Source organism: Protopterus annectens, chromosome 1.part2 (assembly GCF_019279795.1).
Source record: "Protopterus annectens isolate FY-2018-M chromosome 1.part2, PAN1.0, whole genome shotgun sequence".
Lineage (NCBI taxonomy): Eukaryota > Metazoa > Chordata > Ceratodontiformes > Protopteridae > Protopterus > Protopterus annectens.
Window position 1 is genome coordinate 724,373,954 of NC_056727.1, and position 27,386 is coordinate 724,401,339.

The window sequence follows — 27,386 nt, forward strand, 5'->3', positions numbered from 1 at the left end:
TTAGCTACACCCCGAATAGCAGTCTCTAATCTCAGCCTCCATACAGATTTTGAACCAAGCAAATGGAGAACAGCTACAGTCATTTCACTGAATAAGGATGGACCTTCTACAGACCCAGCTAAGTACAGACCATTAAGTTTAACCAGCTGTATATGCAAAGTCATGCAAAGACTTATGAAAATAATCAGTCAGGACCTACGATAATTCCAAACACTTGACCCTTCTCAGTTTGGATTTGTCAGGGGCAGGTCATGCTTACTCAACCAGCTGGATTTTTTGAAAAGGTCACCAAAGCAATGGATAAAGGCAAAATGCTACACAACATATACCTCGAACTGGCCAAAACATTTGACACAATTATTCACTCAGGCATAGTAGAAAAGCTAAATAAACTGGTAATAAACCCCTATGTCACTCACTTATTTGTCAACTGGCTATCAAATAGGAGACAGGAAATCAAAATAGGAGACGTTACCACAAGAAAGTGGTAGGACCTCTCCTGTTTGGCATCTGTTTTTCTGACGTAAAAGCCAATATGAAAGGGCTGTGGCTGGCTAAGTTTGCAGATGACTGCAAGCTAGGATCAGTCATTGACTCCCCAAATCAGTCAGCCATCTTGTGGTAAGGTTTGTCCCAAGTAAATAATTGGTGCCAAAATCATGGACTGAAACTAAATACTAAAAATACTTTATTGTATCCTTTGGGAAGTCATTTATCTCAGGAAACTACCACATTAATAATATACACATAAGAGGTGACCCAGTTGTTCAGGATTTGGGAACGTATGTGGAGAGTGACCTTACGTTTGACTAGCATGTGTCCATTGTTGTAAGAATGACCTTCTATATTGCAAAGCCTATAAACAAAAGGATTGTGTGTAGATCTAAGGATGTTATTGTCCCCATTTGCTCACCCCTCATTAGGCCAGTCATTGAATATAATGCCCCCTTTTGCATGTATCTTCCCAGACATATGCAACAACTGGAACGCCCAGAGAGATAGCTTGCTAAAAGGATACTAGGCATAGGCAACATGTCCTGCATGGACTGACTCAAAGCCCTGTCTGTATCCTACAGACTGCTAAGAAGTAACCTGCTTCTGGTGTACAAGGCATCCTACAACCTAATATTGATGGATTTACTCCACATTAGCAAGTCAGATGTCATCAGAGATACTCAGTCTAGGGATCTAAACCTTTTCTTAAAAATCAACAGAACAGTTTCAAAGGACAGCTATATCTTACAGAGTTCTCAGCCACAGAAATTGAAGTTCATCCCTGTCCATATTCAAGCATAACTTGGATCTATGGATGGAAAACAGAAAATTTACCAAATGACTGCCCACATACTACTGATGGAAAAAGGCAGTTCCTAATTGCATTATCCCATGCATGGGTCTACTCAAATTATATATGTTATGATCATAGTTATTCTCATTACGGGTAAAATATAATTATTGACCATGGGATGGGTAAGCCCAATCTCTAACTAAATGGGATAGGTTAATTTGAGCACAAAAAGGGAATCTAGCTGCCCTAGTGGGCCATTTTAGGCCCAGCCAACCTAGTACTTAGCTATAAACCTGTGACCTATGAGAGAGACAGCCAAGTAATGGGATATTGGTATGACTGGGGGGGGGCCTACTCCATTACTCTACCTAGGACCCCATTTCAGCGTGATCTGGCTCTGGTCATAAATCAACATCAGAAGACGCCTAATACTATAAAAGGGGAGCCAAATGCCAGATTAAACTTGACAAGAAAATGTATTACCCCAAGGGAAAGGGGAGTAGTACAAACCCAGAGTCATACAGACCCTTAAGTCTACCTTCATGTTATGGAAAAATAACGGAGAAGGTAACATTGGATAGGTTATTGTCAGAACTAGAAAGGTTGGGACTTGAACCCATATATCAATATGCATATGTTGAAAATAACTCTATTACCACCTGTAATATGATGTTCTATGACAATGTAATAACAGCTATGAATGAAAAATTGTGCTGTGATGTAATTTATATAGATTTAACTTCAGAATTTGATGGGGTCATAAATAAAACATTGATAACATTGATCAATAAAGTAGAAAAACTTGGTATTGATTTATTCTTGATAAGATGGATAGGTGTATGGCTTACAGATAGGACATGGCAAGTGTCATACAGCAATTGGACAGGTGAAATTCGTGGCTACAGTCAGGTTGTCCCACAGGGTACTGTCCTAGGACCTCACTTGTTTAGATTGTATCTTTCACACCTAACTTTTTCATCTGAAATGTTCTACAGTCTATATGCAGATGACCTAAAATTGGGTGAATTGATTATATGTGTTGCAGATAGGGCATGTCTGCAAAAGAACCTGACTAAATTTGGACACAGGAGAATAATAACATCACAAATTAAGCATATGAGACTTTTGTAGGCATAAACTGAAAGGTGAATATTTAATACAGCACACAATGATTGAAGCTGTGGATTCATTTTTGGATCTGGGTATATGGGTAGTTCCAGCTTTGAGATTTTTCTAATCATGTCAACCAATTGGTTAATGAAAGTTATGGAACTCTAGGTTGTATAAAAAGATTAATAAAGTCTAGGAAATCAGAAATGATGAAGTCATTGTTTATTAATTACATTAGACCCAAATTTGAGTATGAAATAAAAGTATGGAAACCTTATAAGAAAACAAACATGAGTAAACTGGAAAGAGTAGAGCAGAAATATAATAAGGACATCCATGGATGTGAAAATTAAAATTATTATGAAAGACTAAAATATCTGAACTTGTACAGTGTCTCATAGATATTTAGAAGGAGATCTTATTCAGGTATATAGGGCATTTATAGAGACAACTACCTCTGGGAATGTTGGGGTTATCAAAAAGTACTAGAGAATCATCAGACAACCTATGCAGAAGATTCTATAGGAATGAGAAGTGTACTAATTGGTTCTCTGAGAGAGCAGATAATGCATGGAACAGACTACCAAATTACATTAAAGCAAGTATTAGTTTAGATAGTTTTAAAAACAACCTGGACACATATTATGAAAGCAACTGTTTTAGTATATTGGCAGGCTAGAAGGTCATTAATGCCCATGCTTAAAATATTGGAATGTAGGTATGTATGTAATTTGTAGAATAGATGCTATAAAAAGTCTAGACAAATTCTGGTCTACCATATCTAAAATACTAAACCCTAGCTCACATGGACAACTAAACCCCAATCTCCATTGCTCCACGGAAGAAACAGCTAATTCTTTTAATGATCACCTTATCTCTACCATCACTAAACTACTTAACAATAAAACTCAAAACACATCAACCTCCTCTAATAACCTGACCACATCCCACTCAGTCTTACCTCCCAATTCCATTAGTACTCACTGTTTCTCCTTTCAGCCAGAATACACCACGACAATCGAGAAATACCTCAAATAAATTAAACCAAGTATGCTTACTCCAGATGGAATTCCTGGTGATTTCCTAAAGATAGTCACCAGCTCAATTTCCTTTCCAGTATCCAGTCTCATAAATAGGTCTATTCAGGATTTATACATCCCAGCCTTACAGAAAAAAATCTCACATCACCCACTCCACAAGGGAGTTAACTCCAATGATATATCCAACTTTAGACCCATTGCCATTCTCTCCCCCTCTTTTGAAAATGCATTCGTAATCGATTAATGATTCATTTACAAATTAACAACCTCCTTAGACCCACCCAACATGGTTTCAGACCATGAGATAGCACTGCCACAGCTCTCTTAAACTCCAACACTGTTAACCTAACCAGAGACGGGTCTATATTACATGCACGAAAGCTCAGAAGAGCAAATATGTGTTCATCGACACATGCAGAGCGAACTGGCAAAATAGCGAAATGCAAATATGTCGAGATTCAGATCGAAAAGTCATGTTTAGCCACCACGTGTTCCTGGTGTGCTGAAACTAAAGTTAAAATGGCTCAGTCCTGAGCTTAAATTCACTTCCTGATGTGCTTGAACACGTAAACTAGTGTTCCATTAGCGCAGACAAACTTAACATCAATCAAATTGAATTATTCCTTTCACTTTCTAATGGACAAACATAAGGTGAATCAAGTATTCCTTTCACTTTCTACAGAAAAAGAAATCTGCACACCCGATGGTGTCACAATCAGAGGGAAGTGAAAATCATGTACCATATATTATTAAATGAAATGACAATTAAGAAATGAAAATGTGCTTTTGATGCGTTTACCATTATCTGCACTCCTACAGCTTCAACAGCATTGCCACTGTTCGTAAGAAGTCCTGTGTGCTATACTTTGCACGTCTCTCAAGAACAGTTTGTAAACGATGTTGTCGCTCAACAGACTTTCTTTTCTTTGGTGATGGCGGACACGCTGACATAAGTTGCAAGAGCAACTCATCAACCCTATTTTGTTCCCTAGCCAATACTGCAATGACAGCTGGAATGTCAGAGATCCATCTACCAAGTAAACACCTAACTCGCCTATGCCAGCCCTCAACATAGTTCTGAGTACGAGGCAAACCCTTGTCATTAAGTGCTGAAATATTCCAGAAGGGCACAGGATACATAGCTGGAAAGCATGGAGTTGCTATACTCCGAGTGACTTGTTTACGGGCATGGCCAAAGACATAATCATCTGCAAAATAGTTTAACAGCTCCCTGCCTTCAGCAGGAAAACACTTAGACAACTCACGAAATGCCAGAACCACTTCATTTACTGACAAAATTACAGAGTGTTGAAATTCAACTGATGTGCCGTACAGCTGGGATAACTGTAATGTTTGCACCTTCCGCCACACATTCAGAGCAAAATGTAAAAGACAACCTTTGCTGCATACATCTGAGACGTTGACTGCAATACTTCTTATAGCAGCCAGCTCAAAGTCACACAATAGGTTTTTAACTGTTGGTGTTAACTCTAATTTCCCTAATAAAGTGAACACACATTCCCACATATAGTTATATGATCTGAATTACTTTTTAGTCATCAAACAGTATAACAAAGGCACACATTTCTGGTTACTGCTATAAGACATAAAACACTATAAAGTTGTCTACAGAATCTTCCTTTCATCAGAAAGACACCATCCATAAACCAGATATGTGACTTACAAAGATCTACTAAATTTAATCTTGGTACTGAATACCAGCACATGTAGGTTTGAATGAATGTCTACTTTCCGTTCTTGTAGAAATGTGGACTGCTTCAGTTTATAGTCAGTTATGCATGCTGTACTAAGCACTGTAGATGGTTGAACACTTGTCAGCAACTGCAAACGCCTCACTCTGTTAACCTGCTGTAACACTGATCTCCTTGTGGGTAAAGTTACAGTAGTTTCCATAGAAGTAGTTGCAAGTACATCATCAACAACTAATTCCGGAGTGTTCCAACAACAACTAGCCAACTCTTTTAATTTATGACAAGCTTGATATTTTTCCATTTCTGTAGGGTCAGAAGCATGCTCGTGAGATGTGGATTTCAAGAGGATTTCCTCACCACCATCCGCTGTAGATATTGCCCTACCTCTACATTTCTGACTGTTCTTTAGCCTACAACACCAATACTTCTTAGTTTTTAACACCTTCTCAAGATTATACAGATAACCTTCTACTACTAACATCTCTTTATTTTTCTGTGACTTCACTGTCATATAATGGTTACTTATCAAATCAGGGCCCAACGGCATATCTGCAGCCATTAGTGCACACATGCAATGTCATACGCACAACTTACTTCCGATTACCAGCCCTTTAAAATAACTTACTTACGATTACCAGCCCTTTAAAATTTGTGCTACATGCACAATCTTTTAATGATGCACAGGATTATTTATTATTTGTTTAAACTATTCAGCAAATATCTGTGTGCTTAATAACTGGAACTTTGTCTGGGAAGTACAATTGCATTATGTGATGTTGTTTAGCCTTTGCATAGAGTTAGTTTAAGGTGTTTTACGCAAGTTTTTGACATAACTACGGCACACATTACTGGAATTCTGTTTGGGCCAACTATGACATTTCGAACTGCTTTCTTTCACTGAAAATGCAGTTTGACGTCAACGTAGTTCATCCTTTATGTGTTGGGGAATATGTATTCACTCTTCTGAGCTTTTGTGCATATAATATAGACCCGCCAGAGACAAAGGCCAACTGGTTTCTGCCATGTTTCTGGATCTGTCCAAGGCCTTCAATATTATTTTCTATAGCCTTATTCTAAAACAACTGTCTTCACTTGTCCTATCAAATGCTTCCATCAATTGGGTCTTCAACAACATTCCCAGTTAACTCTACTCTGTTAAATGGATTAATTCTTAATCATCCTTCTTACCTGTCACAGCAGGAGTTCCCTAAGGTTCCATACTGAGGCCACTGCTTTTAGAAATATTTACCAACAACCTACACTTCACCAAATGTCAAGTATCCCTCATGTAGTATGCTGACAACTCCACATTCATCTGTTCTGCTAGTAACATAATCACTGTACCTCAACCAAGAGCCATTGTCATTGGTTGAAAGCTGTCTCAATAACACCGAGCTTCTACTCAGTCCAAAAAAAAAAAAGCAAAGCTGTTGTTATTCCTCCCAAAAGACCTTATGCACCTCAAACAAATTTTTTCAGTAACAGCATCTGATAACACCCCATAGAAGTTGTCTCCCATACCAAGCTACCAAGCATGACAATTGATGATAACTTCAAATTTGACTTACATGTGTAACAGGCTAACTTCCAAAAATTAGGGACACTCTGTTGAACAAAAAACAACTTAACTGTTTCTTTTAAGAAACTCCTGGCCTCTAACTCCTACTTCCCACATTACTATATGGTTCCCAAGTACTGCCTGTCCTTCAAGCTGCCATCCAAAGTAAACGGAACCAGTGGTATAATACAATAGCAAATTTGCCACTCTCATCAAATAGAACATGTTACTGCTTAGCCTTAAAACAGCTTGATTGACTTGAATTTATAAAGTAACTCACAACTACTCCCAGTCCACAAATTAATACACAAACCAGAACAAAGCAAAGCCCTACTAGGCTTATTGAATACATACGCTCCTGCTTGGCCACTTCGATTTGAAAACAAAATGCTCCTCACTACCTAAAAACACACCTATCAACAGGAGTCTCTCTCTGTTCCAGTTGTGTAGCCCTCTCTGGAACTCTATCCTCTTACCCCTTAAACATACAAGCAACCTTTCCAGTTTCAAGACCAATCTAAAAAGTATCTAACTGACATCTGGAACTGTACATGCAAACCCTCAAAACAGATGCATGACCAACTACTTGCTATAACTATATCTTTCTCACTCCTAATTCAATAACACCTCCAGAATTTAGCAGGTAGTAATAGCCAAACATCAAAAGAAGCTATCACTTTAATGATACCATATTACCAATGTATGCTGTTTTACCTCTTCAGCCAATAATTACTATTTATTTCCTCCCTTGTGTCCTTCCACAACATTCTAATATTTCTAATAGTAATTAGCTCTCTGTGTCCTTAATTTTCCCTCTCCTCATGACATTCTTTCCCTCTGTCTATTTGGCAGCAGAATACTCTTATTATTTTCACCTCCATGCGTTGGAAACATAGTCAATATTTTAAATAACAATATATTGGTTTACTTAGGATAGGTTATCCAATTTTGTAGTGTGCCCTGGTACTTGCAGTATGTATTGTATTCCTAACTGCAATTAATCCTAGTAATATTTCCTATAAATGTATTTCAATCTGTTGTGGGGATTTTCTCCTCTTGTATATAATTACCTATCAGCTACTGTAAAATGTTTTTGTGTTTTTTGTGGAGCCTTTCTCCCCCGCTCATTGTAAAATATGTAATCAATTGCTTGGCTTTTCTCCCCTTGTATTTAGCTACTTATCAACTAATGTCTGAATATTTTTTAATCTGTTGTGAAGCTTTTCTCGCCCGGGCCTCCTCTGAAAATGGGCCATTGGCTCAGATGGACTTTTCTGATTATCAAAGGATAAATAAATAGTACAGCTACCAAAACCAGGGGATAAGTAACCTCTAATGTGATTTCTGGTAATGGTACAATGCTTAGACAAAACTCATACCAAACATGTCAGGCATTGTACATTACAATGTCTTCCAGAAAGCTTCCAGGACATGACACAGAATGGAAGTGATCTCTGAAATGTGGAGGGAGTTTTAAATTATTAAAGAAAGTTGTGAATCAGACACCAACTTTGAAATAGTATGATATTAGTAGGCCTACCAGTTTTTGAACTCAAGCAGTTTTTATGCAAAGGCTAGATCTAGAGCATACAGATTTAATAATGTTTGCTAATGCCCAGAGCAGTTATGCTTCTCCAATGCATATTTGCATTATGACAGTGACCATCCGTCCTTCTTGAAGAACAACATTATTAAAGGACAGATGGTTCGTGTAGCTCGTATGATGTCTGATGAGGAAGAATTTTTGAAAGAAATAAGTTTTGTTCATGAGTTATTTAGAGATAGGGGATATCCTGATAGAATTATTGTCCCAATAAAAGAAGCCATTATTCAAGGTTGGGGTGATACTTATAAACCATTGCTGAATAGTGGATTAATATTAAGAACTGGAGAACAAAGTACTGGATTGTCCAAAGAACAAAACAACAAAGTTAATCCATATTTAATACTTACATATAGTAATAATATAGTATGGTTGAAGAAATGTATTAACATAGTGTGGAACATTTTTAAAAAGATACCATCTAATGTGGATTGTTTTTCTAGACCCTTAAGAATTAGTTATAGAAGAAATAGGAATTTGAAAGAAATATATGAACAAAAGAAAGAAGAGACACTTAGAGGAGCAACAAATAGAGTTGGTACCTTTAAATGTGGTAGGATGTAAGCAATGTACATTTATGGCTGGTACTAAATAATTAAGCATTGTAAGCATAAAATATTCAATGAAAGCCAAGAAATATTTTAGCTGTTATACTAAGGGTGTAGTTTACCTTGCTTACTGCATTAAATGTTGGGCATATTATGTAGGCAAGACGGAGAGATTCCTTAGACAGAGAATCTATGAACATATTAGAGATATAGATAAAATGAATGAGCATAATGCCCTATATAGACACAAATTGAACTGCCAGCAAGCGGAGTTTAGATTTTGGGTATTGGAAGAAGTTTTATTGGAAGAAAGAGGGGGTGATTGGGAAACAAAATTGGAGTTTCGAGAATTAATTTGGCAATTGAGGTTAGATGCTATACATTTTCCTGGCCTCAATGACCATCTATCCATCACCCCAGTTCTTAAATTGAAAGCTTTGGACCCTAAAATACATTAAATTTATATAGGGGATACCATATTATAACAATAACAACTATACGTTAACATTCAATAAAACAATACAAGAAGTATTTCATGTAGATGATACTATGGTTAAGTTGGTATTTTATGTATTTCATGATTTTAGGACAGCACACATATATACAAGTACATATTTCTTATTTGACAATATATTAACAATATATATATATATATATATATATATATATATATATATTTATATTTTTATTAATAATAATATATATTTATAACATAATAGTATATATTTATTCATTTGTACTACCAATAATAATGAGCAATATATGTTTTTTGTTTTTAGTTTGAGGAAGTATATTTAATAATGGTATTAATGCATAGATAGGATGTGACATGTTGTTTTACAAGCAGAGCTTGTGCACTTTAATTGTGAATGTACAATTTACCAATTGTATACTTAACCAATGAAGTGGATGCTTGTGCAATAGATTGAATATTTAAATGAACTTATTTTTTTGGTAATTGATTCTGATGAAGTCTCTGGACAAGAGATGAAAGCGCTTAATCCGATATTTTTTGTGCTGTGTGTTTTAATAAACTTTTGAAGCGAATGGCTGAGACTTGTGGATTTTTGAATTGGACAGCCTCTGTTGGATGACTACCTGAAATTCATCATTTGGTGCATTGTGTGTTTTTTGTGGATACAGATTTAATAATGTTTGCTAATGCCCAGAGCAGTTATGCTTAAAGTGAAAATGAAGTGATAACCATTCTACAGGGATATGAAACATTTCATGAGTACATGGTAGCATTGCAGCCTCACAGCAAGAGGTTCTTTGGGTCAATTCTCAGCTGAGGTACCTTCTGTGCTGAGTCTGCATGTCGTCCCTGTGTTTGTATGGGTTTCCTCTTCACACTTTGTCTTCCTCTGACATTCCAAAGACATGAAGTAGGTGGACTGGATACACTAAACTGGCCATAGATGTGAGAGTTAGTGTGTAGTATGGAATAACAGCCACGGCAGGGCTAGTTATCCAGCAATGTGAACCTTGTCTGTATATGATTGTCACTGTTGAAGTAACACCCCTACTCCACATGTAAAAAAATAGGAAAGTGGTTGTGGATAGATGACTGGATAGATGTAAGGAAAACAGGTCAAGACTTAACATAGGCCTTTGCAGAGCACTTTCAGGAAGAACTTTGTACAAAGCTCATTATAAAAACTACAAACGTGCTACTTATTCTGAAGAAGTATGGTTTGACCATGTCATACCAGATGCCTAAAGAGATGCATGTAGCAGATACTATGTAACCCTCTAAGAAAACAGACAATTTTTTGAATGAATACCAATAGGTAATATAGGTCATACCATGGTTACCAGTGACAGAGGAAACATGTAGAGCATTTAGGCAATATATACAGGCATACAGAGCATTACAGTTACTTAGAGTATTATGTGAGGATAATTGTTAATCAGCAGTTTATAAAGACATACAAGTGTACTAACCCAAATTAGCTATATATCAGGACTATTATGTAAATCATATAAACTCATGGTACCAAATCATTACACTGATCTTCATAAACTGTGAACGAGATGAGGGTCTAGTTCTGTGATTTAAACTCCTAGAAACTGGATTTGACAAACACTGTTTCCCATAGAAAGTATTAGTGCAACTTCTTGCAGAAGATATTTTATTTCACTATTAGAATAACATCAGAATAACATTCCAGTCATATTAGTGCAACTTTTATTTGTGTACTGGTAGTGATACTGTGTGTGTGTGTGTGTGTGTGTGTGTGTGTGTGTGTGTGTGTGTGTGTGTGTGTGTGTGTGTGCGTGTGCGCATGTGAGTTCATTTCTCTTTTTTCTGCTGCTGTAAAACCATGACATTACTTTAATTAATGGATTGATGGCTTTCCCCCAAAAAAGAATGCTTTTTTATAAGATATTGACTAGATGGGAATGTCTGTTTCTCTATTCATTTGAAACTTTGTCTAGTTCAAACTTGTGGACTGTAAGTGGTGTACTGAATCAATTCTAAAAAAAATATACGGGAAGTATAAAAAAGTGTGTGAGATATACTCCTCAGGAATGTCTGGTCAAATTCAGAGAGTAGTGCAGAACTGTAAAGTGTGAAACTTGCATCACAATCAGAATCCTCAAGAGGAGAGGAGAGCAAACCAACATCATGGAGAAGAGCGGCAAAGCCCTAACTGCAGCCCAAGCAGGCAATGTGGGTCTGAGACACTGATAAAGCAGGATGGGTGGGCCTTTCCTGGGTGCAAGAATGTTTGCTACCGATGCTCCCTAACAGGAGGCATAATCTAATGTTGGGAGTAGGTCTTGGACAAGGTCAGAGAACACAGGGGAGGAAGATAATGAGTAGGTCATAAAGAAAAAAAATCCCCTGTAGAAGTAGTTGGCCAAACCCCCCTGGAAGCCCTTAAGTTCTAGAAGAAGAGAAGTACCTAATATATATATATATATATACATATATATATATATATATTCAACTGAATCACAGGAGGTACTTATGACAGGTTTAGAAGGCTATTAAGGTAATGTCCTGCGTTCAATGTCTGATGGTTGGCTAGGGTCTCCAGCAGCCATTAACCATTTAGCCAAAACCATGTGGTCACTAGTGGTGACACATAAATGTGCCACAAAAAACAAACAGAAAGATGCACTGAAAGCTGTTTTAATTGGCAAGTTCAGATGAACCTCGCAGGCACTAAAGTGAAGCAGACCTCCTCATGACCACATTACACCATTACTGTCGATAAAGCATTGCCAGTGTTTGACCTACCTACTGATATATGTACTGGTCCAGCCCAAAATGTTGGAGTGCAAGCACCATTATCTACAAAGTAAAGTTGCAGTAGTTGTCACACATGCACTCCACACGCACCCCTTCCACCACTTGCACTACTTATGTGTACCTGTGTTACTACACACTTTTATACACAGATATGACAACAGCAGGTAGTGTTACTATGTATGCTCTAATTCAGTTGCCTACCCACTGGATATATGCTTGACATCACTGACACCCCCCACTTCCAGTTACTATAGCAACCCTTCAACCAGTTTCCAGTTTGTTAAATGTAATGGTTTGTTACTTGATGGTGGTGTTGGAGAGCTCCTGTTAGCCACACTGGACACAGTAATGTGACAGAGATGATATGCTGTATTATTCTGGTTCCCAGTTACATAATTATATTAGATTTATTTAATATGACCTTTGTCTTGTGAACTCAATGTTTTCTTTACTGGAATCACTTGTTTTGGTTCCCTGAAATTGCAACATTTTTCATTCAAAAACAGTTAAATGTTTTCATATGACTGAGGTTAAACTGACAGGTCAGTAATTTCCAGCCTTCATCATGCTCCCTAGTGAAGATAAACAACATCTAATCTCATCCAGTCGTCAACAACTTTACTCTCCTGTGATTTGTTAAAAATGAGTGCCTAAATTAAAGTTATATAACTTTGTATTGTACTTATTCTAACTTGCAGACTTAATCTGAAAAAAAAATCTTTTATGCAGGGGGAACATCCTGCACCTTCCTTGTGCAGGGGTGGGGGGTTGTGACCTGTCCATCTTCCCTACTTAAATATTCTCATTCTTAGGTCACAACTCCACATAGGAAGGCATAGTTAATTTTCTGGGGATATGTTTCATCAATTGGCCTTTAATCAGAATGGGTTTTGTCAATTAAGAAAGAGCTCATCTTTTGGGGATATGTACGTTTCATCAACAGGTTTATAATCAGAATGGTATTCATCAATCAAGTTTAGCCAAATCCTAATTATATCAAACAGAAGGTATTGCTATGATGGAGATCAGTTCTGTGCATATGGAGGTTCTCATTACACAGACAGTAATACAAAATCAGAGTTAGTCTATTTTGAGATGTGGAGATATGAGAAGAGAAGGGAATGTTTGTTTTTGTTTTATTGTTAAAGCTGAAGCTGTTGACTTTTTAAATTGTTTAATAGTTTTATATAGCTCTATTCAGGGAATTAGTGTGAATCCCATTTTGTGAGAAAGTAGTGTAACATTTATCGAATATAGTAAAATAGGAGTCCAAGAGATATTTAAACTGTACAAGACCTCTCATATTTCCTTGGTTTCTGAGAATCTCCCTGATTTTTGGCTGCTACTGATGCACTGGACCTCTCTCAGAATCCAGTTCATTAGCACTGTCATCCTTATCAGTGGGCCAAATATTAACATTTTAAATGGCACCCTGCTGGCTCTGCCCAGAACTTATTATCTGAGACAATAGAACTTCATCTTATGGCTATAACTAAGGGATCTGCATAGAGCATTAGTTTAAGTAAACCAATAAAAAGTCATTTACTAGCAACACCTATCTTAATATATAAGTATACAAATTGTAATGTCAAACTAGTTAAAGTCAGAAGCCATTAATTTGCTGTGCACAAATTAGAGTGATCGGATGTGAGTATGCTTCTTTTAATATTAGCTGCGAAGAGAATTAACCAGGAATTGTCTTTGCTTTGTTTACAGGCAAATGGGAGAAGAAATCGAGGCAAATATAGTAACGGTGAGACTATATATTTATTTTCAACAGGAGACATTATTTTAAAAGAAAATGTTAAAAATAAGTGCATGCTGAATTATTAAATTTATCACTATGTATAAAATGTTTAAGATATGCAAATTTCTTTTGAATGCATGTGTACTGTGATGAAACATTACTAATTTTGCCAAAAGGTTTTTACTGTTTGTTTTGTAATCAATGTTTCATCGTTGTCATAATATCTTTCATCATATTTAAATTTGTAATAAAAATTTCTAGAAAAAGTGCGTCATCATATATGTCATTAAATTTCCTGCCACTGTACTAGTGTATATAAACTTCATTTCATTGATTAAACGTGATATATCCAGGCACATATACGATCATATACCAACAACATTCTCCATTACTGACTGTAAAACTTTTTGCTACCATGGGGCACATATAGCCACGTTACTTAATACAAGGTTATCTACTGTCAAACTTTACCTAAAGTGCAAGTTGAGATTGTACATAGGTTCATAGGTTAGTACTAAGCTAACTGCCCTTGCGAGCCATTTTAAGTTTAGCCAATTATCCCTTGTCAGACTCAAACCCTGCACCTTGTGTTTGTAAGGCAAACACCTTAACCATTAAGCCATCCTCCCAGGCTCATAGTTCTACACCATAACATTTCCTACATCTGCATCTAGCAAAAATTACCTATTTAACTGTACTTTCCTAAGGAACATACCACATTTATATATCTTAGTACACCATGAAAAGTGTACAGTGTTATTCTACTGTAACAGTATTTTCTATTTGGTACCAACATATTTCACTATGTCACTAGTGGAAGAGTAACCCCCAAAACCAACCTACCCTGATCTGCATGTTGTGAGCTTAATCCCTTTTTAATTTCTTTAAGTCTTTTGGGTTCGTAATAACGTGACAAGAAGGGAACCCATTCCCAAGTCAAAGTATGATTAAAGTTCATAAAATTAGTATTTTTCAATCTTTGATGATAGCCAAAACTGTTCTTCGCAGCTTCTGCAATGTGCCCAGAACTGACTCCTGCAATTCATGTAGACTTACATGTATTGGTAACATATCTAACTATGACTTTAAATTCTTTTTTATGACACCAATTGCTCCTACTACTATTTGAACTAAGTATCCTTCTTCCACATTGCCCTCATTTCTGCCTGCAAGTCCTTTTATTTTATGACTTTGTGTCTCACTGTACATAAGACACTGTAATCACTGAGTGTAGCAATTTCAGTGATCAATGCTACTTTTGTCTTCTTTTCATGGACTACTATATCATGTTTTCTCTCATCTGTTCTTTTAACTGTTGGTAATGGGCAATCCCATGTAATATAAACTTCATCATTCTCTATAATACTTTGTGGTTCATGTTACCAATGCTTCTCATCTACTTCACTATTGTAATGTTTACACAATCCCCAATGCAATGGTCTTGCCACATTATTACACCTCTGAGTATACATGCCCTCTGCCATTAGTGTATCATGCCCAATATCAAGATGTGTGACTGTTTCCAATTCTGTTTTATAAAACCTACATTTGTCTGTTTCTTCAACATGTTGAGTGGACTTTGTAAATCAACGTGCATTGTAGACCACTACCCTGGATAACCAAACTTCACTTCTCCTTAATCATCAACGCATCAGATGCTGACTGACATTAGGTTGTTCCAGGAGTTTTCTGTACTCACAACTATACTTTTGCCCTTCCCACATTTTTTGCCTTCTCACCTGATCCTTCCCCTTTTATTCTTTCTTTTTTTTTGACACTTCCGGTTGCTGCCTGATGTTTATCTACTTATGGTTTGATTTCCATTTCCCCTTGACACCAATATGCTTCTGCTAAACTAAGCAGAGAAGTCATCTTAGACTTGTTCTCCTCATGTTTTAAAAATTTCAAAATATTTGGATCTTGTGAGGTCAGCAGATGCAGTCCAAGACCGCAGGTCTATACATGTAATCAGTTTCGAGGAGGCCCATTCCACCTTCAGAATGGGGAATATATAATCTTGGTATACAATGGTTTTTATAAATCATTTGATAAGTGTGAGGCATTTTTCTTGTTTTCCCATACAACTGATCCAGTACATTTTGGGGGTCAGTCAATCACCCCACAAAGTAAATTAGAACAGGAAGAGAAAGTTGGTTTATAGTTTGGACTTTGTTGCTAGATGTCAGGGCTGTTTTCAGTATTAATTTTAGTCTTATAAAGTATTCCTTACTAAGTTGATTCACATTTGTTCATGTTTTATTGTAGCGCCATCAGTTCCCAAGTATTTATATATTCCCTCCTGTTCAAGTTCGTTTATATCACATTCTTGTCCCAGACTGACATTTTCTTGGTGCTGTACCTTTCCTGCTTCAAAGGTCGCTTTTGCATATTTCTCGAGACCAAATGACATTCTTATATCATCTGAGAAAGTTTTAATCACTTGCAGCTGTGCTTTCAGTTCCTCATCTCGTGAACTATGCAGTTTTAAATCATCCAGAAAAAGAAGATGAGAAGTCTGTACTCTGTTCTTTTCTGGGAGCCAAATTGCAACTGTGACCTAATCTGTTAAGTAGACAGCTTAACGGGTTAAGCGCAGGACAAAAAAGCAGCAGTGATAAAAAGTCACCCTTCCCCTTTGAATTTTTTATCCCTGGCATAATCATTTGTCCTTTGTCATGGCTTAATTGTAAAGTGGTTTTGCCACTGTTTCATGGTCACTGTGATGTAATCTGTCAATGTAGGGTGTGTCTTACACATTTGTAAACACTCTTTTATCCATAAGTGTGAGATGTTGTCAACGCTTTTTTTGTAGTCTATCCATGCCATACTTAGATTCTTTCCCTTTTTAAAATTCTCCATTATGATTTTATTTAAAAACAATAGATCTTTTGTTTCATATGACTTTCTTTTGTTATCCTTTGGTTCTATTGCCTTGATTGAGTTTTTTTTTTTAAATGACTATAAACTGTCATCATCAATTCCAGTGTATAGTTTATACATCATTGGAAGGCAAGTTATTGGTCTATAGTTTTAGGATGGCTTGCAGGTTCATTCATAAGGAAGAGAATTCTTCTTCTTGTTCTTAACCAGGTTGGTGTCTCTTCAGAGTGTGCATATAAATAATTCTTACTCAGGGCTAAATCTTTGTGTAAAGATGTTATTGCTTAGCCAGAAGTTAGGTACTGCATGTGGGCCTTAGGTTTTCCATTTAAGAGCTTTTCATGATTTTGTTTCAATTTCTCTGGCTGTTACATCATCCCATTTCATATCCTGTACATTTGAACTTCTTACTGTTTTGTTTACTTCTTCTATCCATTCAGCATCTTTATGTTCCACAGGATCTTCATAGATAAAAAAGAAAAACTGTCTTTCGGCTTTTCCCAGTTAGGGGTCACCACAGCGGAACTCAGGTCCGCTAATGATTGGCAGTGAATTTTTACAGTGTCGAGTTGACAGCCTGGTGCCCAACTTTTAAGGAAGGCACACCCACTCACACATGCACCTACCTGCATGTCTTTTAAACTGAATTCGACCACGGGAAGGACATGCAGACACCGCACAGAAGGCACTCCAGCCGAGAATCGAACCTGAGAGCCTCTTGCTGTGAGGCGACAATGCTAACTGCTGCAACGCTAAATATTTCTCCAAAATGTGTCTATTTTTTTCTTTCTTGGTAGTGTTTCTATTCCTTTAGCTTTGTTTCCCAATTCTCTATCAAACACTCCCTCTTCATACTAAACAAGCAAATAAGATTTCATGTGACGTCCTCCAAAGCAAATTACAAATCCAAATTAACTTCCTCAACAAAGGACAACCACAAGGCATTCTGAAGTTACATCTGTAACCTAAAAGGAAAGGTCCAGATTTGTGCAGCACTGATAGTTAATGATACCACATATACTGTGCCTGTGGACATAGCTAACCTGTTGGTCAACTAGTTCTATGAAAACTTCACTCCCCTGTTCCCAACACACATACCTCATGACACCCCTACCTTGTATCTCTAAAGAGTAGGTCTAAGGCCAAAAACACAGCATCTTTGCAACCTGCTAATATCCCAGGCTGTGTCCTACATGGGCTCCAACATGAATTAGCAACACCACTGGGTACTCTTTTCAATCATAGTCTAAGCACCGGCTTTGTACCAGCTAAATGGAAAATAGCCACCATTATTCCCTTGAACAAAGGTGGTGCTTCCACTGACCCCCAGGAACTATAGACTTATTAGCCTGACTAGCCTTATCTGCAAGGCCATGGAGCAAATTTTATTTATTTATTTATTTATTTTACATTTGTTGACCGGGCTAGTCTAGCTGGAGATAATTCCATTTTCAGTAGCGGCCCGGGGAGAAAAGCTCCACAGAAGTAAGATACATACAGAAAAACCATCATACAAAATAATAATAACAATTATGATAATGATAATAGAGTTAGTAATAGAGTTTGCAAAAAACAAAAACATGCAAACCCCTCAATGGAAAGTACTACTACTTGTGTTAATTACTATAACATACAACTACAGTCTAGATGACATTATACAAGTTGACACATACTTATCAGAAGATGATAGCAAGGATAGGAGGTAAGGAAAGTAGAGTAAAAAGAAAAAAAGGGGGAAAAGGAAAGGAATTGAATGTGGAAAAGAGAGCAAGTTAAGGTGGATAACAGGTATAGAAGCAGAGGGGGTAAAACAGGAAGCCAAGTCATCATGGACTTTATCAACAAAGATATAGGCAATCTCCAAACATTTGACCCTACTCAGTTTGGATTTGCCAAAGGGAGATCATGCCTGTTAAACCTGGTGGACTTCTTTGAGACGGTTACCAAGGCCGTGGACGAGGGGAAATCTGTGCATACAGCCAACCTGGACTTAGCCAAGGTATTTGCCAATGATGCCTGAGTGGGGGAGAGTGAAAACTCATTCAACTAGGCATCAACCTTTATATTGTTAGATGGGTCACTAACCAGCTCACTGATAGAACTCATATAGTCAAAATAGGGGAATCCACCTCCAACAGCAGACCTGTAGCCAGTGGTGTTGCACAGGGATCAGTCCTGGGACCTCAATTGTTTGGAATTTATTTCTCTGAAGTACAAACAGAAACTAAAGGTCTGTGGCTGACAAAGTTTTCTTATGTCTGCAAATTGTGAGTGGTCATAGAATCATGGAATCTCCAAATTATGTCAACATCCTACAGGAGGGTCTTACACAAACAAGTGATTGGTGCCAAAGTCATGGCCTTAAACTCAATGCAAAAAAAAGTATAATCATTCCATTTGGTAAAAGCAATGTTCCTTCTAACTACCACATCAATGGCAACACCCTACGTATATACTCAGTGGTGAGAGACCTGGGCATACAGGTTGACAGCAACCTTACCTTTGATCCCCATGTCTCCACAGTGGTAAGAAGAGCATTATATAGTGTTCATTTCATATGTAAGGGCATTGCCTTCAGAAAAAAAGAAGTTATAATCTCCCTGTACTCTTCCCTCATCAGGCCAATAATTGAGTACAATACCCCTTTTGATATGTACCTTTCTAAGCACCTAAAAACAAATGGAGAAATCACAAAGGTTCCTCACGAGGAAAATTCAAGGTCTTCAGCATCTGTCCTATGGGATTCATCAGAAATTACTGTCACTTTATTCTGTTTCATACAGACTACTCAGAGATGATCTCTGCCTTGCACACAAGGCAATCTCTGACCCTGCATTATTGAAAACACTGCATATCCATAAGTCAAATGGTACACAGATTACTCACTCTAAAGATCTTAACCCAGTATGTGACATTAATAAAATCTGCTGGAGGGACTGATTTGTCTCCCAGAGGTTACCACACCTTTGGAACAGACTCCCACTTCATGTCAAATAGAGCACCTCACTGGCCCTCTTCAAGCACAATCTGAACAATTGGATGGGTGACCCGTAAATTCACCCCGCAGGTTCCACCTGTGTCCCTCTTGGACAGGGGCAGTAGGTGGTGATCATAGAAATAATGGTAAGAACTTCACAAGGCTTGTAAGGGCCCTAGGACCAATAGCCTAGTAACTTGCTATGATCAGTCTGTAGTTCCCTGGGTCATTTGATGGGTCCCCCTTGTGCAGAGGGATGACTGTTGCAGTCTTCCATTCCTCTGGGATAAAGCCCATCCACAGGCTGTGGTTAAAGAGGGTTTCAAGTGGCCCTGTTAGATTCTGTTTTAAGCTATTTAAGAAACATCCAGAAATGTTGTCAGAATCCAATGAGGCTGTGTTTTGGGCTTCAATGAGTGCAGTAAGGACCTGTTCCCTCATAATGACTGGTAGGGGGATGGTTTGGGTATTTCTTTGGATGCGGTAGGAGGTGATGGGGTAGAAGTTTGAAATGAACTTGTCAGCCAGCAGGTTTGCTATAGTTTCAGGTAGGGGTGTAAGTGTTGCCATTCATGATTAATTTGGCACATTGCTGAGCATTTCTCCTGAGGTTATAAACATAATTAAAAAAGCCTTATGGATGTCTTTTACCTAGGAAGCTACCTTTGTCTCGTAGTTTGTTTTGGCAGATTTGACTAGCTATCTAATTTGTTTGTTTAGACTAGTGAATGTCTTTTTGTACTGTTTTGTCTGTTTCTTCTTGACTTTGGAGAGGATTTTTTTTTTCTTTTTTTGAATAGCCTATTTATACTAGGGGTAGACCAGGGCGGTTTATTTTTGCCAGTAGTCATAGGTTTGACTTGGACAGATACTGCCTCCTCTATGCAGCTATGAATGTGGTTGAATAGTGCTTTTCTATACAGCACAGAGTAGGCCTCGGTGTCATCCAGTTTCAGAGGGCTTGAAAGTTTAATAAGCTGTCACTTAGTTTGAGGTAATTGACCTTAGCAAAATTCTTAACAGGTTTGGAGTTTGATGGGAGTTCTAGGTTAGTGTGATACTAAGGGAGATTATTTTGTAGTGAGATCTTACCAGGGAGGATTTAATGCACTGGAAAGAGCAGCATCCCTCCATGTTTGTGAGTATCAGGTCTAGAATATTTGTACCTCCAGTTAATGAGCTAACTAGTTGCTCCAGGGTGTTTGCATTGACAAAGTCCAAAAACCTCTGAGCAAGTGAATTATGTGTCATATAAGTCTCCTAGTGTATGAAGTCATCTACATGTATGGTGTTAGGCTGAATGTTAAAAGAATGTTAAGAGATTCCAGTAGGTTTAGGTAGGAGGTGTGGTTTTCCAGACTCATGTTAGGGGATCTGTAGCTAGCAAGGATATGATAGGGAGTCACACCTATGGTTAGTTGGGCATGGAGCAGTATAAGCGACTCAAGTTGTTGAAGCAGTCTAGCAGTGTACTTGTCCTTTATGAACAATGAAACACCTTGTCTCTTTATTTTATCCTGAGCTGAGGGGGATCAAAATGTAAGAAAGGCACTGCAGACTTTGATAGGGCATTCTCCTTGTTTCTGAACAATTTTCCATGACTGCACACGTGACTGCATTCTCCAGAGTAGGAAGTGCTTCCAGAAAGTATAGTTTCTTCATTTAAACTCCTAGTGTTTACCGACAGTACCTTTAGGTGGTCATGACTGATTTTGTTATGTTGGAGGGCTTAACAACTTAGTATGGCCTAAAAAAGGCATTATGGGGATAGATACATTTTTTGTCAGTATCCAGAAGCCAAGTGCAAACCATCACTGGCAAAGAATCCTGGTATGTCAGTCATGTCTCCCCAGGTGGAGAGAGATTGGATTCCACTGTTCTCACACCAGAAACTTAGACAATTATTGAAGTCAATCATTTTTTTGCTGGTACTGTGCCATTATCATTGGTGAAGGTAAGACACTACTCAAGGCTAGATTCATACCTACCTGGGACACATATTCAGAAAGCTCTATCATCTCTCTTTGTATAGTCCAGTGGGGTACATCTTGAGTCATTTATACCCACATGGACTGTGTCCTTGTCATACTGGTACTTGTGGCTTAAAGACCTAAGTGCATGCATGATCTGGTGGATCCTGGCTTCAGACAGACAGATCACTGTGATCTTCTCCTTGTTTAGCCTAGTAAAGGGACATCAGTATGTCTTGCAACTGAATCTCCAATTATTAGAAAGTTTGGCTGCATGGTGTGTTGCCTTATGGGCTTGGAAGCAGGGCTACTGTGATTTTTTGAGTTATGTGTTATGTGAGGGGCTGTCTTTGAGTGTGCAAAGGACCACTGAGAGATGTTTTAAGTAGGTCTTGGATGTTTGGGTAGATTACATGTGAGTACTTCTGCATATGTGGGTCTATGTGTTTGTTTAGTGTTGGTAATAAGTGTTTTGGGTGTAACACTGTCAACTTGGTTTACATTTTTCATTTGTGTAAGAAAGCTTTGCCTCTAATGGCATTGCATGTCTACATTTCTAACACACTGTGTTTGTCTGCTTTAAAATTAAATGGTTGACAGTGAACATGAGGCAGTTACTACATTGGCACAGGATGCCATATCTACTAGGCCAGAAACAGAGATTACAGGAAAGCACCTATCCAATATACCAGACCCAGAATAGAAGGAGTAGAGGAGTGTCACTTAAAGATCTAAGTGAGAGTGTTCCATCATATACTATAGGATGACCTGCAGCGTTGCTGCTCTCTGTGTAAACTGGCAGCTCTTCAAGCAAGTATGAACAGTTGGAGACTATGGAGAGCATTTTCTATAGAGAATTTTAAACTATAGTGGTTTGCATATGTACAAAGCTACTGTTAAAATGACCTAAGAGCAGTACAGTAACACAGAGATGGAGGTTCTTTAACAAGTTCAGGCCAAAAAACAGGTGCAGCACAGAACTGTTAAATAGTACTGAGATAGTTACAGCAAGTGCAAAAAAACTTATATCAGCCTTGTAGGTCCACAGATGGCTTTAGATGCAGTCTAAGGTCTTGTAGTTATAGGTGTCCAAGCCAGACACAGGGAAGCTCTAAATAAATGAGCACTGTCTCACAGACGTGTAAGGCTTTTATACCAGCAGGATGAAAGATATTTCCACAGTTAAGCTCTTAGGCCAATCAGATAAACACACAATAACCCTTCCACCAGCCGTTCACAACTCAGGTGAATTGAATTAGCCCACTGCTCCCACCAGAGTACAAAACAAAATCCTCTTAATGTAAAACAAACTGGTTTTGAGCTCAGTGGCAGTAACAAATGCTTTACAACAAAAAGCATAACTCCTGCAGTGTCAGGAATCCTTTGAAATAAGTTCACAAACCCTGAGGAATGTTCCCAAATACAAAAACGATGTGCACAAACATAATAAAACTTCTACAAATGCTGAAAAACTTTGCAGAACTGAGAAATATTTTGGAAAACTCAGGAGAACTTTGGCAAACTCAGAATAGCTTTTGCAGTACCAGAGAGGGTAAGGAAATATCAGGATACTGTTAAAATTACCTAAGAGCAGTACAGTAATAAACAGATGGCATGTCTTCAACAAGTGTAGATTGAAAAACAGTGATAAATTCAAACAAATCAATAAATGCAGCACAGAACTGTTAAATAGCACTGAGATAGTTTAAGCAAGTGCAAAAAAAATATATATCAGCATTGTAGGCCCACAGATAAATTTAGATTCAATACAAGGTCTTGCAGTCACAGGTATTCAAGACAGGCACAGGGAAGCTCTGAATAAATTAGTACAGTCTCATAAAAATGTAAGGCTTTTATACCAGCAGGATGAAAGCCTTTTACATAGTTAAGCCCTCAGGCCACTCAGATAAACACACAATAAGCTTCCCACCAGGAACATTTCCATGTCTTTAGGATTCTACACTGTCATTCTTTTCAGTCCTGGCACCAGTGCACCTACCAGGATTGGACACTTTTTTTATCCCGGTACTTGTGCACCCACCTGTCTTTTCTATTTTTTAACCCACTTCTGTCCATCTATCCATCCATCCATCCATCCATCCATCCATCCATCCATCCATCCATCCACAACCCATTTTTTTCATTGTTACACATGGGGTCGGGTGTCACTTCAAAAGAGACAATTGTGTACAGCCAATTCTGTATAAAATACAGTGTATATATATCAGTGTCGTCTTGGTGAGGTTTTATAAAAACAGGGTCCACCTCAAGAAGATACTCACCAAGATTTTAGGTTGAATTCAGTTCCAGCAATATTACTCTTGCATGCTTGCTGACTTTTATCATCTCTTCATTCGGACTGTGTAAACTATCTAATTATATGTAAAAAAATACCACTGTCTGCTACCAACTTAAAACAGTCCTATTTCCTAAACATAAAATTAAACCACAAACATGCAGTTATGTGTGGCCAGAGTTCCCCACATACCCTCACATGAGTCCAGTGTGCTGCGTACTCAAATTGTTACTGCTAACCTTGTGATTGCTGAATTTCAAGGAAATGGGCAGTTTTCTTCAGTATGTTGTCCTTCAGCACTTGACCATTTCAGCTAAACACCAAAAGGAAGTAGACAGAATCAGGACAGTTTAACCCCGGATGATTTGACCCCAATGCAGTTGGGTACACTTTCATATTAAATTTTATATTTATTGTATATGAAATTAGTAAACAGACAGTTTGACCCCAGTCTATTTGACCTCAATTACATTTAATAGCTTTGTATAACTGAAACTCTTTATAGTTCTGTCAGTTCCATTATTGAAACTTAACATTTTTTTCTGCTTAGATTTAGGCATGCCATGATTTGAGTGTGTACACACCTTTCTCCAAAATCCTAGAAAGGTGTGTACACACTCAAATCACCACATTCCTAAACTCACATAATCTACTCACAAATACACAACATGGTTTTAGGCCATCACACAGTACTACCACAGCCCCTATGTCTTTCACACAGACAGTCAACAATCACAGGAACAACAAAATCTAGGTCTCAGCTATATATTTAGTCCTTTCCAATGCCTTTGACATGGTTAATCATGACAAACTCATCAACCCCCTCTCAGAATTAAACTTAAGCTCACCCCCCCCATTTCCTGGTTTAGAAATTGCCTAACAGAGAGACAACAGGCAGTCAGATGGTGCCATGAAGTCTCCCCATTACTTCCACTCTCAGTCGGAATCCCACAGGGTTGCATTCTTGGACCACTGCTCTTTTCTATTGTCACTAATAACTGACACACTGCCACACTTCATGCTACTATCATCCAATATGCAGATAATTCTGTGCTAATCTGTTCTTCTTCCTCTCCACAGAGACTACTACAACAAACACAATCATCCTTTCTATCTGTTGAAAGACGGCTCTCCGAATCACAACTTATATTAAATCCAAAAAAATCAGCTTCTTATCTTTCCTCCCACACAGCATTCTGCTCATAACATTACATTTAACATCGCCTGCAGAAATAACACAGACATCTCACGTCAATCAAACCAAACTGCTAAGTGTTGTAATCAACAGCAGCATGAAATTTGACATACACATATCAAATATCATCAAGAAAATACACAAAAAACTTGCCATGCTATACAGAAACAAACAGTTCCTAACTTCCCCCACCAGAGTCGCTATTGCATGCACCCATCTCATCTCCACTCTTTTGTATGCATCACCTATCTTCACCAACCTCAGAAAATCCAACCTTTCCAAAATGCAAGCATTTTCTAATAAAATTGCCAAATCTGCAACCAATACCCCCCACAGATCGCACCACTGCACTCCCCTCAAAAAACTCAATTGGCTGGAAGTTCCCCATCTCATTCTTCACAATCAACTTATTCTAACCCACAAACTAGTTTTGGTGCTTGAGTGCATTATGTTTTGTAGAGATTCGTTTTTTTCAGGACAGTGAATTAGAGTCCTACAATCCAATCAAAAAAATCCTATTAAATGTGACCAAAGCCAATAATTCCGCAGGTGCATCCCCCTATAGCAGCACTATTACCAAACATTGGAACAACCTTCCCCCTAACATCTCAGCTACAACCTCTATTGCCTCCTTAAAAAGGCCTTAAAAATCCCACCTACAACAATCATGGCTCTGTAACTGAGACAACCATGACTAATCTCTTATACAACCTACTGCTCTATCACCAATCCCCTTTCTCTTAGCATTTTGTTACTCCCACTAATGTACCCCATCCCTTTTATATCCAAGTCTTACTAACCCCTCATTGCACCCTTCTTTTCCAACTTGTATTACACCCGTAGCCTCATGATCCACCTACTGCTACCTGACACTGCATCCATTCCTTCCTGATGCTCACTTCCATCGCCCTCTATCTCAGCACACTGCACTCCCTATCTCTCAGTATTCTACTCCCCCACTAATGTACCCACTCTCTCTCTCCTCTACTCTCATTAACCACTCACACCTCCTTTTCTATTAACCTCTATTATAGCCTTAGCTTTGTGGCTCTGCAAGGCTGCTTGGCATAACAAATATGTAATTGTTTTCACAAATTAGAACACACATATATAAATTGTTTCAAGTCAGAAATGATGTACCTTATGTAAATGTATGTGGCAGTTGCATTGTTAGTGACTATTCAAGCTACTGTGTGCTGCTGTTATGTATTTTAAAAATACTGATGTAAACAAAACTGACACATGAAAGGTTATAACTTGTATTAGGAGCTTTTCTCCCCGGGCCTCCGCTGAAAAAGCACCCATGTCCAGTCGGACTTTCCCGGTAAAGAAATGTAAAATAAAATAAATAAATAAATTGACTGACTTCAAAAATATTTTTATTCTTGCCATTTTCTTAGGGGCCTGCAGGGGGCAATAGTTTTAGTGTGCTGTGGTATAACTGTAGTTTTGAATTGTTTTGCCTTTCTAAGAATAATTACATAGTGGCTTGCTTGTACAGTGTAAATTAATGCAAATAATTAAATGAATGTTTTCTTGCTTATGCAAGGTATTCCTGGATTTAAAGTTTCAGTATATTGTAGTTTTATTACTCCCATGATTGACACTAGTCTAACTGACGTTTTATTCAGTGCATTTCAAGTTTTAAAAAAAATTAAGTTTTAATTGTAAAAATTGATTGTAACAATAAGTCTTTCTTAACTGAACTTTTTTTCAATTTTATATAATTCTTATTAAAGGTGCTTCTATTTTTCAGTCGTGGTTCCAGTTTTTCTAGGTTGCTAACATCAGTTCTCTACGATTGTACCACGTTAAAGATGATTACTGCAAGTAATATTTTCATCTTTCCTAAATTGAGAGTAATGAAGAAAATGAGTGGATAAAGCAGTGAAGCCTGTTCACACTCAGTGTGAGGAGATCTTCTTTCATAGGAAGGGGGACCAAATCCTGGAATAAAATGTCCAGAAATAGAAGGAAGTACAAAAACTGTATGCCAAGAGATGGGGCAGAGGACATCATCTGTTAGTCACAGCAACTTAGAGCAAGTCTGTTAAACAGAGAAATTGGACTAACATATACATCACATAACTTTTATTTGTCAAAAAGGTGGGGCCAAAACGTCCTGCACCCATAAACTATTATAAAGCTATTCAATGTGGTATAGATCTAGTTATGAAATGTGTTAATGCAGAGGTTAAAACAG

The 27,386-nt window shown here is 37.8% G+C and overlaps 1 protein-coding gene across 2 annotated transcripts in view; it reads left to right on the forward strand.

Moving 5' to 3' along the window:
• CAPN2 (calpain 2) overlaps positions 1–27,386 on the forward strand; it is a 602,999-nt gene that overhangs the window by 446,628 nt on the left and 128,985 nt on the right. For both annotated transcript variants that reach the window (XM_044058713.1, XM_044058721.1), the window contains exon 13: positions 13,835–13,871. In XM_044058713.1, coding sequence (XP_043914648.1) covers positions 13,835–13,871 — 37 coding nt within the window. The remainder of the gene's footprint in view (positions 1–13,834; positions 13,872–27,386) is intronic.